Below are 12009 nucleotides of genomic sequence, written 5' to 3' on the forward strand. Positions count from 1 at the left end.
AATTTATATTTTTGAATGGGGCACTTTTATTAACTCTTCTTTACGAATAAGACCGAGGCCCACAAGCTACAGCTAGCCGGTCCACCAAGCAAACGCCATCCCTTCTCTCCCTCCTCTCCCACCGACAAACAACAATCGATCTGTTGTCTTGGCTTATAAGTCGTACTTTTTCAGCCAACGATAATATTTTTCTTTTACAACAAATCAGCTAACAGTACTTTCAACCATAACTTATCAGCCAAGCGAACAGAGCAAATACTTTTCTCTCAGCTCTGTCTTCTCTCGGTCTATCTACCCTCTCTTCTCTCGGTCTCTCTCAGTTCACCACTTCACCACTCCCCCTTTTACCATACCGTGAAAGTCATTGCTAGATCATTAACAAAAAGACTAAAAAACTAAGTTATCAAAATACAAAATGCTAGAATTGCTAAGCTTTTAGTTTCATGGCTCGGTTTTCGATGTGAGGGCACTAGTAGATCTTGCCATGTTAATTGGCAGAGAATAACTTCATGTCATTTTGAATTATATCCCCAAAACTTCAATCAATTTTGTTAAAACTTAAGGTCTGAACACGAGCTTTTATTTTCATGGTCTGACTTTTGATGTAGGATCCACAAGTAAATCTTGCTACGCTAATTGGCAATGAGCTTTTAAATAGTTCCATAAAGTGATTTTTAATTCATTCGAGAAATGTTTCCAAAGAATCTAGATGGAAAACATTTCAACGAGAATCTAAAACCCTACCAGAACACGTCAACATCATTACACGTGTAACCTCCATTTCGCACTTCTTATATTAAAAAATTACCAGCCCGATTCAAGTTTGCATCCGTGACTTTAGTATCACATTGAGTTTGGAGAGGAATAATTGTATTGCTCTCATCATTCGAGCTACACCCTGTTGATGCATCTCTAGAAAATATATGGAGACTAACTTGTAGTCTAATTGAAACATGTGCGGCATGAGGGAACCAAATAACAACTCCAGTTCGAGAGCTCCACAGGTAACGCCATGTAACAAAGCACCAAACAGACAGAGAGGTGCAATGCTTGAAGAGGAAGTGCAGATGAGAAGAATCGTCATGGCCTCATAGTCATAGGGTGAAGTAGCATCATGGAAGATGGTCATGGACCCATGGTGGAATCATAAGAGCCATGCTCAGCTGGATTGAAATACCCATACTCAAAAGCATGAAGTAGATCCATCATTTATATACTGTACTGTGAAGTGTAAAGCCCAATTCACTGAATCAAAACACAAAAAGGATAAATTAACAGTGAATGCCTGCCATTATGTTGCATTTTTCACATGGCAAATTGAACTTTATTGCTGGCTCAGAAAGTAACAGTGAAACAACATGACTTTAACAGACATACACGGTACCATGTGAATTTTCATAAGTCAGGACCCTTCTTGTAATATGTATGCTATAATGCTTCAATTGGTAGTGAAGCCAAAGAGATGACTGACGTAGAGGAAACCGCAGATCCAAAAACCCATTCATTTCAACCTTAGGAACTTTGGCGCTCACTGGTCACTCTGATAGTTATGACACCACTCTTGTTATATTCATATATCTTCTATTTAAATGCCCGAGTGCCTGCCGTCAAAGCCACCACTTCTATCCCAATTTCTTCTTACATTTCTTTGTAAACCTCTTGAACCACTACCTAGCTGATTACCCCTAGTTCTGCGACTCTTATCCAAGGAACCGCCGCGGTGCATATCAAAATCGTTGAACCGCTCATTCCGTTCTGTCCTACCATAACGGTCCCCACTAGACTGTCTTCCATTCAAGTTACGTCTTGTGTCACGGAAGTTATCCTTGACGTTCACCGAAGACTTAGTCCTCCTAGACTGGAACCGATCAACCATACCAGAATCCACATCATCAGAAAACGGTTCATCATCACTGTAGGCAAGTGCATTGTGCCTAACAGAAGCTCTGTTAGGACTTCCCTGACTACGGCTTCCATTATTTCTGAGACCTTTGTCAACGTCCTCGTCCAGATCAGAATTGATCCCATCATCATTCTCTGATCCGAAAGATGCCCTTCTATAGTTATTTGAACAACTCCGGCCTCTGGTTTTATGCCAGGAATCAGCAAGATGAGTCGATCTCAGGGAAGGGCGATCCTCAAATTCATCCTCATCCTTGGCTGCATATCTGGACTCTCTATTATTATCATATCTGGACTCTCTACTATTATCATATCTGGACTCTCTACTATTGTCATATGTGGACTCTCTATTACTATCAATTTCACTAAAACCTTCTGAATCAGAAGCATTCTCAAGATCTGAATAACTCATCCTTGACACTCCACCTGTCTGACTACCTTTTGACAAGTCAAGTTCATAACTGTCAATGTCATCCTCTTCATCATCAAAATCATCAAAACCATTCCTTGAAGATGGCAAGCTATCTCTTTCTGAGAACTTATTCCCTCGTCCTGTAGTCATTGTTTCAGCCATTCTATATTCCTCATCCTCGGAGCCCTTAGAAGCACCTCTATAAGACACACTGTCTGCTGATGAGCTCTCCCTTGCCTTAGATGAATCAGCAAACTCAAATGCAGCAACATCTGCACCATCTGACTCGTTATCATCAAAATCAAAGTTCCATGCACTAGAAACATCAGGCTTGCGTGGAGGTCTTTCCAATCTTTTCTGCAGTGCAGATTGCTTTGCTTCCATTTGGCTGTTGGAGTACTCATCTGCAGGACGGTCGTGTTCACAATGGAAACATGACATATTCCGCCTATAGTTCAAGAAATTGCACCTGAAATTTCACGTACACGAGTCAGCCTGTAAGCAAAGACAACAACAGCACATAACAAATTGATTCATCAATCACTGGAATGAGTGTGCTATTTCCGTTTACATATTCCTCAAGATCACCTCTTCAGAGACATAAGATGGCATGGAGAACCTTCTTAGAAATCTTAGTTCTTAGATACCAAGTCATTCTTGTTCATAAATCATAACTGTGTTCGATTACAGACAACACATGAATACAAATATGCATTGTTCATTCAATAAAGTTACTATAGAATGCGCCAGCCGCCAGGAAATATACCGATCCAAGATATCAATTTGTTTCTTCACAACTATGCGTGAGTAGCAAACATGAATGCAACAAAACATGATGAAAAGTGAAGGGGTTAGTGCAGTGTGCGATGCCACATGTATATAATTACGGCAGAATAGGACAGAAAAATAGACATCAAAACAGAATTCCTATGAGTATGCTTACCGAGGGCATTCCCACTCTCCAGGGAGGAGTTGCCTTTTGGGACGCTTAGCATCACACTGCAAGCAAACAGTGTTTTTTGCAAAATTCATGAAATCACACCTGCAAAATAGACCCCAGGAAGTAAGAATAGTATTTCTCAATTCAACAAGGTTCCATAAATCAGAGGCAAGTGGCAAAATTACTTAGGGCAGAGCCAATCTCCTTTCTTCATCTCAACATCATCACGTCCCACTCGCTTCTTTGGTGGTGGAGGTGGTTGCTTCACTTTAGGAGGAGGCTTCTTTATTACAGGGGGCGGGAGATTAGGATCAATAGGAACAGCACTCAACTTGACAATCTCATGTATCAATTTCCGAACAGCAGTCTTCAAAGATTTTAATTTGAGCAGAGGTTTGTTCTCTACAGTTTCCTTTACGTGATCAAAACCATAGATCAACAAAATGCGCATAACATCAAGAGTCCGAGCTTCATCTTCTTTACGTGTAAGGATATAGCCCCTCGTGCATACATTTCGTAAATTACAAGAACTACATACCTGCAAATTAGAAGCAAAAATAAGGAAACCAGAGGGTCAGATTTTCCAACAAAATACAATGTTTGATGTTCACTTAGGAATTGCATCTAAGAGTGGACTGATAAATTATATGCCCTGGCACTCGCACCCTCCGTTGATTATTGCTTACAATGCTACACTGAACTCCATATGCTGTATAAGAAGTAGTGCACTAGCTAGGAAAAAATGTGATTAATAGCAAGAAAAGCATTAGCTAAGTAAGTATAGATTTGACATCTGATAAGTCTTATCTGCATGAGAAAATACAATACAAATAATCTGTGTAAATCACAAGTATTTAGATTTTTTGAGAAGGCTAAACTGTAATGGAAACCCCATTATAAATGCATGAACTTATATGAGAAGGGCTACATAAAATAAGTATGAGAGAATGAAACAAAAATCAAGCATTAGAGTAAAAATGACATCGAAACAAAAAAGAACGCACACACCAGACAAGGTAGAAAGCAATTCGGATAGACAAACATCTGCCATTTTCATTGTTAGATATGTACTCCCTCCATTCCAAATTATAAGTCGCTTTGACTTTTAGGGTACATCCATTTTGCTATGCATCTAGATATAAAAATATGTCTAGATACATAACAAAACGGATGGACCAAAAAAGTCAAAGCGACTTATAATTTGGAACGGAGGGAGTATGTATCTAGGGGTATAATTGTGTATAGCTTACTTATAACTGAAGTCACTTGTGACTATATATATGGAAGCCACCCAACCCAAGGGGTGTGAGGTGTTTCCCTATTCTCTACATGGTATCAGATGCCCGGGTGTAAAAAACCAAGATCGTTAGCACACATTCTTTAGATTGTATTAATTATGTAATGACCTTACTACAGCAGTACAGCTAGAAGTAAATGAAAATGTTTGATTTTATGAAGCAAGGATGAAAAATCATCAAAGGTTAAGCATTCTATCATATCTGTTAACTGTAACAATTTTAGTTTGTATAACACCATGTTCCAAATGTGTTCTTGGCAGCAGCCTAGGTTGGCTTCAGAATGCTATGCAGCACCCTTCTGTAAAGCTTTTGATCAAGTTGGGTGACGAGGAGAACATGATGCGGCCAGCATTAGGAACAAGGACAGGTAGTCTGCAAAGGGGTGATGTAGAAATACCACGGGGAAGAGACAATGGGAGGCAGAAAACACGAAGAGAGCAGCTAAGAACAGGTATGGTCCCAGAAGAAGAAAATGAAGAAACTGGAGGTACAGCCAAAGGCAATATGTTTAAGCCACCCACAACACCCCTCCTCGTCCTCCCTCTCCTCCCCATCCTGTACGCTAGGTCAACTGGACGTTAGGCAAAACCAGCTTCCTGCCTAGCATCATTTCCAACATAGTCTACCACATATTGTACCAGTTCAATGTGAGAAGCAGATAACATAATCCAAACTTTTCATATCAAAGCAATCTTTTTCTGGTTCAAATTATCTTTTGTCTCTGTTTCATCTAACTCACAGATCATAGACTATCAGACAGATGAATCAGGACATAACAATTTGGTATCAAAACCATTTAGCTTTTGTTATTTCATGTAAACTTACTTCAGATTCCTGTTACCATGACCATATCATGGTGGCTTGGGGCTAAGCTACAACCAAGGAAGGATGGACTATAAGTAAACCACAAGAATGAAGTATTTTCAGACTTAGGCCCCATTGAAACACAGGAACATCACAGTAATCAGTTCATTTTCACACTATAAACACAGGGAACAGGAAAAAAAAATCTCATTTTCCAAATAGGGCCTTAGCTATTGTATTTCAGGTTTTCATCAATTTAAGTTTATCTAGTGGGTACGTTGACTGTTTCATCAATGCCACAGCAGCACATGGACAGGGCATAGGCAACTGAATGAGTTGATGTTAAAATATACTAGCACAACAAAAACATATACTAATGAAATTTAAAGTTATTTGACTTCCCCAAATGGGGAGCTACCAGATTCAATTACTTCATATTGGAATCAGCACAAGCAAATAAATTGCGTTTGCTAAGCGTAGCTGGACCGAAAGAATTGAAGTCTATGTACTCCCAGAGTACACAATTGTTGTGCCATGGTATTGTCAAATGTGAGACATCAAGTATATCCCTCATAAACTCAATATATGTATTATATCAACAGCAACAAAAACCAACAAAGCCCTTTTGTCTTAAGCAGGTTAGCGAGGTCTAGACTTGAAACCCAACACGAATCACCGGCAAAAAGGGGGAAGAGAGAGAAGGAAAACCATATATTGTAATCGAATAATTAAACAAGAAAATGGACTCTCGGAGAGTGTTTCTTTGGTACTAGTCATAGCTACAATGACAACTAGAGAACATGGTGGAATAGATACAATCATACAAGTCAGCACACATAACACAAAGTGATGACATGTGAATTTTGGGGCATTTAGAAACGAATTTTGGTTTAGAATATGCAACTTACATCGCCCTCATCAAGATGTACACGTTTTCTTATCAGTTTTGCAGAAAACACCACTTTTGCATCCATGCTAGGGCACCCATGGCCGACCAATATCTGAAGATCCTTCCTAGGCAATGACCTGCATAAGATTTAAGAACCAATTACATGATTACTAGTACAACTATCATTTGTTCTTTTTTCACACCTACGATCTATCTACAAAATTGTCCAAATAACTGCTGCAATAACAATAACCCTTTTCTGATTTCTGACTCTGATCCTTTTACTACTTTTGATGAGGCGAAACAACAATATTCACATGTATGGTCATTACATATTCTCATATATTCCCACATTATATGTTAGATTTAATTTTCATGTGCTTCAGTCATGGATTCACAAGAAAACATTCTGTGTAAGGAATCAATATCTAATTTTGGATGGACATAGTGATTACTCCTAGTCAAAAGAATCACAAGACCATTAGAGAAAGTTCAATAATAGAGCCAAATGTTTGGCTATTAGCCAAGTTGTAAGAGCCAAGCTATACAATAGTTTCTTAATTGTCTATAAAAAAACTTTTTTATTTATTCTTTTACCCATGTCCCACCTTCTCTTTCCTAATCCTCCCCACATTCACTTGATGTCTGGGTCCACCACTGCATAGGCTCCCGTGCCCAGCTTGTTGCTTGCATGACAGCATGAGAGCCAAGCTCTCCTCTCTCTCTTCACTTCTCTCCTCCACATCAGCATTTGCTTGGCTATAAGCTCATTATTGTACTTGCTCTTAGTATGCTATAAAAATTAGGAACGATGAATTTTAAAAGTTAACCTCAAATATTTGCATTCTGACTTTCCAGGTTTAGCAATAACTGTAAGGGAAGCTTCCCAAAGTTTCAATGCAACTTAAAATATCTATTGTGCATACCAAGGGAATAACAATGACAGGATGCATCCACATTACCCACTTACAGCAATGAAAAAGTTGGATGCACTCACAAGGTAATCATCTAGTTTCTACAACAGTGATAACTTCTTAGCATGAAACTAGGGGGGGAAACATGCAACAATCCATTTCTGATGGCTATGATGTAGAAATATTCATCAATCCTGCATTCAAATGTATTGGAGCTTGCACTTGATGGCTCTAAAGAAAGATCCAGATAATGCTACAGGTTTCTCAGAAACTAGAATAGTCTCCCCTCAATAGTATGCAACTTTGGAATGGCTTAATAGTATGCAATGTTGGAATGGCAGCGAACTGAATCAAAATCTATGGCCTAGAATTATCTTAGTATAACCTACTACCTCCGTCCCAAAAAGAATGCAATTCTAGATGCATTCTTTGTTGAAGTATCTAAAATTTGACCAAATATATAGGTAAAAATATTAGCGTTTATGACACCAAATAGGCATACTATGAAAACATATCTCATGACAAATATAATGATACTTATTTGATATCATAAATATTGATATTTTTTTACATATAGTTAGCCAAACTCAAGATGCTTTAACTTGGTACTGTACTAGAATTGCGTTCTTTTTCTGGCCGAGAGAGTACTTTTAACTTTTAGACCCTGTTTTGACCATGACACTAGCAAAAAAATTCTGGCTACAGCAACCTAACGAATTCGAAACCCATATCGTGTAATTAAAAAAAGAACTAAATTCAACCTCAGGAGCAATAACCATACTTGAGGATGTCGAACCGGTCTCGGCCGAAGTTCATGGAGGCGTTCTTGACAGTAGTCCAGTCTCTGGAGAAGTCCAACCCCGCCTCCTCACTGACCTCTGAGAGGTCCAAGGGCACCGCGGCAGCCATGGAGCTCTCATCGGCACCACAGGCCCGGCCAAGGTCGAAGTACCTCTGCTGAGCAAGCCGCTCCATCAGTTCGATCCATTCGGGCCAGGGGTGCACCAGTTCCACCTCCCTCCGCAGCACCTCCTCCATGCTCATCCTCCCCACCTCATCGGCAGATGCCGCCGCCGGAGCAGCTTCCTTCTTACCATCCAGCTCCGGCTCCGGCTCCGGGCCCGGCTCTGCATCCAGCGGCGGTGGCGCGGGGCGGCGCCAGGACTGGATGCGGCGGAGGGCGGCGTCGCGGGCCGAGTGCTCGGAGGAGCGGGAGCGGTCGAGGGCGTCGAGCTGGTCGAAGACGAAGGACAGACGGGCCGAGAGGGCGGGGGGCTTAGAGGAGGCGGACGAGGGGGGTGAGGGTGGAGAGGGAGAGGGAGAGGAGGCGAAGGGGCGGTGGCGGAGGAGGACGAGGAGGGACGAGGGGGTGGGGATGCCGCGCCGGCGGCGGAGAAGCAGCAAAGGGCTGTGGCAGGCCATATGTGAGCATTGGGTTTTGGGATTCCGGTCAAAACCCTCGTCAGTCTTTTAGACAGCGACCATGAACGGCAAATTTTTTTGCTTAGGCCATAGGTCAAACTGGAAATTTACTGTTGCCACTTCTAAAAAAATAAGTTGCTCAAGATGACGATGGTTAAGAAATTTCTCGATCCATACTGATATAAGCACAAGCATATATATATAAAGCACACAATAGAGAATAGACATAAGTGGGGACAATAACTTTTTTCGTGAGCTCTCCACATTGCATTAGAATTCATGGTTTTATTAATTAGCTGCTACAGTATCGCTATAACTTTTTCACATTTACTCGAAGGACATGCCACTGTGATATTGTCAGTTGTTATGCTATTGCGTCTAAGGGTATTTTAGCTCCACTTTTAGCCATAAAGTTTTTTTAGTGCCGCTAACCTTGGCGGAGGAAAAATTCCGTTCGCTACTCTAGATAACTAATATGATGTATGCCTCATCGTTGTAGATGCAATGAATCATTGAGAGATTCTTGAGTTGTTTATTGCTAAATTTTGGGTGACTATAAATGTTGTTTAAAGCCATACAATCTTGGAACCCTATACATGCATTTGACTGTTTGTGTTTATGAATTTTCCTTAGTTCCATGTTTATATGCATAACCGGTTATGAATTTTTATATTCTCTTTTAAAGCCACAAAATGAAACAATTTCTACTATAGGAGTATTTCGCTATTGTCGGCACGAAATTTCGTCCCGTGCTGAGCGCACGCGAGGAAGCCGGAAGGATCCGCTCGATAGAGCTGGAGATCTGCCTAGCTTCAGCGTAGGGATGGTCGATCCTGCGCATTCTTCCCGAGACGTGCCAGTCAATTTGATCCTGCAATTGATAAGGAGAGAAAGCAAATCAGTAATTTAAGGCGGAACATGCCGGTGTTGTCAGACAATCCCGAATGTACGGCTCTGGGGGCCGATATGGAAGCAAATCGACTAAATAATCGACTCCAGCATATTCATAAGAATAAATCAATTAAAGCTCATGGAATTATGGAAGCTAAATCGGTTATCGCTTAGGATAGATCTCGTTATTTAGATAAACATTAGTCAATGGCAAAAAGATGTCAACAATGATTAATTTATCTAAGTCAATGACTGCAAGTAACAGAATCCCCTTTTATATAAAAGAAACAGCTCATCATCATTTAACCATTTAATAAAGATAAATCTAATGAACATATTAGATCTCATCTATCGCTATGACCAGTGAGGCATGAGACGGAATCATGCAGGCCGTAGAAACAACAATAGATTCGACGATGAAATGTCCTAATGGCTAGAGGGGGGGTGAATAGCCTATTAAAAAAATCTACAACAACACTTAACAAACCAGTTAGACAATTATGAGACGAAGCAAATGTTGCGCTAGCCTACTAAAATAGCAAGCCACCTACCACAATTCTAGTTTATATAGTTTCTATCCACACAATAGCTATGACACTACACTAAGTTAGTGTGCTCTCAAAAGCTAACTAAAGAGCCACACTAACCAAACTAACAAGCTCTCATAACTAGCTACACTAAAGAGCTTGACAACTAGTTTGCGGTAATATAAAGAGAGTGAGCAAGATGTTTATACCATCGTGTCGAGGAATGAGTCAAACAATCACAAGAATGAATATCAATGAAGACCGATTACCTCGGAATCAAATGATGAATACAATGATTTTTTACCGAGGTTCACATGCTTGCCAGCATGCTACTCCTCGTTGTGGCGATTCACTCACTTGGATGTTCACTCGCTAATTGGTATCACACCCCAAACCCTTAATAGGGTGTCGCACAACCAACACAAGATGAGGATCACATAAGCCACGAGCAATTCACTAGAGTACCTTTTTGCTCTCTGCCGGGGAAAGGTCAAGAACCCCTCACAATCACTATGATCGGAGCCGGAAACAATCATCACCCTCTACTCGACGATCCTTGCTGCTCCAAGTCGTCTAGGTGGCGGCAACCCCCAAGAGTAACAAGCGAATCCCACAGCGAAACACGAACACCAAGTGCCTCTAGATGCAAACACTCAAGCAATGCACTTGGATTCTCTCCCAATCTCACAAAGATGATAAATCAATGATGGAGATGAGTGGGAGGGCTTTGGCTAAGCTCATAAGGTTGCTATGTTAATATAAATGGCCAAGAGAGTGAGCTTGAACCAGCCATAGGGCTTAAATAGAAGCCTCCACGAAATAGAGTCGTTGTACCCCTTCACTAGGCACAACACAGGGTGACCGGACGCTCCGATCATATTAACCGGACGCTGGACCTCAGTGTCCGGTCACGCGATGCGTGCCACGTGTCCCCTCTATTCAAATGTTGATCGCCCGATCTCAACAGTCAAGTGATGACCGGACGCAGCAACTCAAAGTGACCGGACGCGAACCCCAGCGTCCGGTTGTTTCCAGTAAACATCTAGAGATGACTTTTCACGATCGAGCGCGTCCGGTCATGCTCGACTGGACACACCCAGCGTTCGGTCACTCGGTGACTCCTTTATCCACTATCACGTCAGCAGGACCGGACGCACCCTGTCGCGTCCGGTCACTGAGTGACCCAGTGTCTGGTCAGAGACCGATGTTGTGCACCATCTGTTGCCACTGACCGGACACGCCAGTCTAACCGAGACCAGCGTACGGTCACTTACAGTGACCTCCGTCTTTTCTATCTAGGGCGCCGGTGGCACCGTTGGATTGTCCGCACTCTACAGGTGGACACTCCGTCGGTAAAGTTCCTAACCCTTGCCCAAATGTGCCAACCACCAAGTGTATCACATTGTGCACATGTATTAGCATATTTTTACAAATATTTTCAAGGGTGTTAGCACTCCACTAGATCTTAAATGCATATGCAATGAGTTAGAGCATCTAGTGGCACTTTGATGACCGCATTCCGATACGAGTGTCACCTCTCTTAATAGTACGGCTATCGAACGTAAATGTGATCACACTCTCTAAGTGTCTTGATCACCAACAAAATAGCTCCTACTATTTATACCTTTGCCTTGAGCCTTTTATTTTTCTCTTTCTTCTTTTCAAGTCTAAGCACTTGATCATCACTATGGCATACCATCATCATGTCATGATCTTCATTTGCTTCACCACTTAGAATGTGCTACCTATCTCATGATCACTTGATAAACTAGGTTAGCCCTTAGGGTTTCATCAATTCACCAAAACAAAAACTAGAGCTTTCAGACGACCCTAACTTATTACTAATATCAGTGGGGCATGAGGCCGAATCATGCAGGCCGTAATACAATAATAAGATCATAGGGCTAATACATCTTTCAACCTATCTTTACTTCAATGGTTTCATGACATAAACTGTTCATGAAAGCACTCGATATTAGCTAAAATAGTCGATTCAGGCATAGCGCACAG

General features: G+C 41.3%; 1 protein-coding gene across 1 annotated transcript; it reads right to left on the reverse strand.

Moving 5' to 3' along the window:
* Window positions 1-242: 242 nt before the first annotated feature.
* LOC136541673 (zinc finger protein VAR3, chloroplastic-like) lies at window positions 243-9044 on the reverse strand. The gene is made up of 5 exons (XM_066533681.1): window positions 7941-9044; window positions 6265-6382; window positions 3440-3792; window positions 3258-3356; window positions 243-2783 (listed from the first exon to the last, which is right to left on the reverse strand). The coding sequence occupies exons 1-5, from the start codon at window positions 8579-8581 to the stop codon at window positions 1586-1588; spliced, it is 2409 nt and encodes an 802-aa protein (XP_066389778.1). The 5' UTR covers window positions 8582-9044; the 3' UTR covers window positions 243-1585.
* Between the last annotated feature and the right edge of the window lie 2965 nt (window positions 9045-12009).

The sequence above is a fragment of the Miscanthus floridulus genome, chromosome 3, assembly GCF_019320115.1.
Source record: "Miscanthus floridulus cultivar M001 chromosome 3, ASM1932011v1, whole genome shotgun sequence".
NCBI classification, from domain to species: Eukaryota; Viridiplantae; Streptophyta; class Magnoliopsida; order Poales; family Poaceae; genus Miscanthus; species Miscanthus floridulus.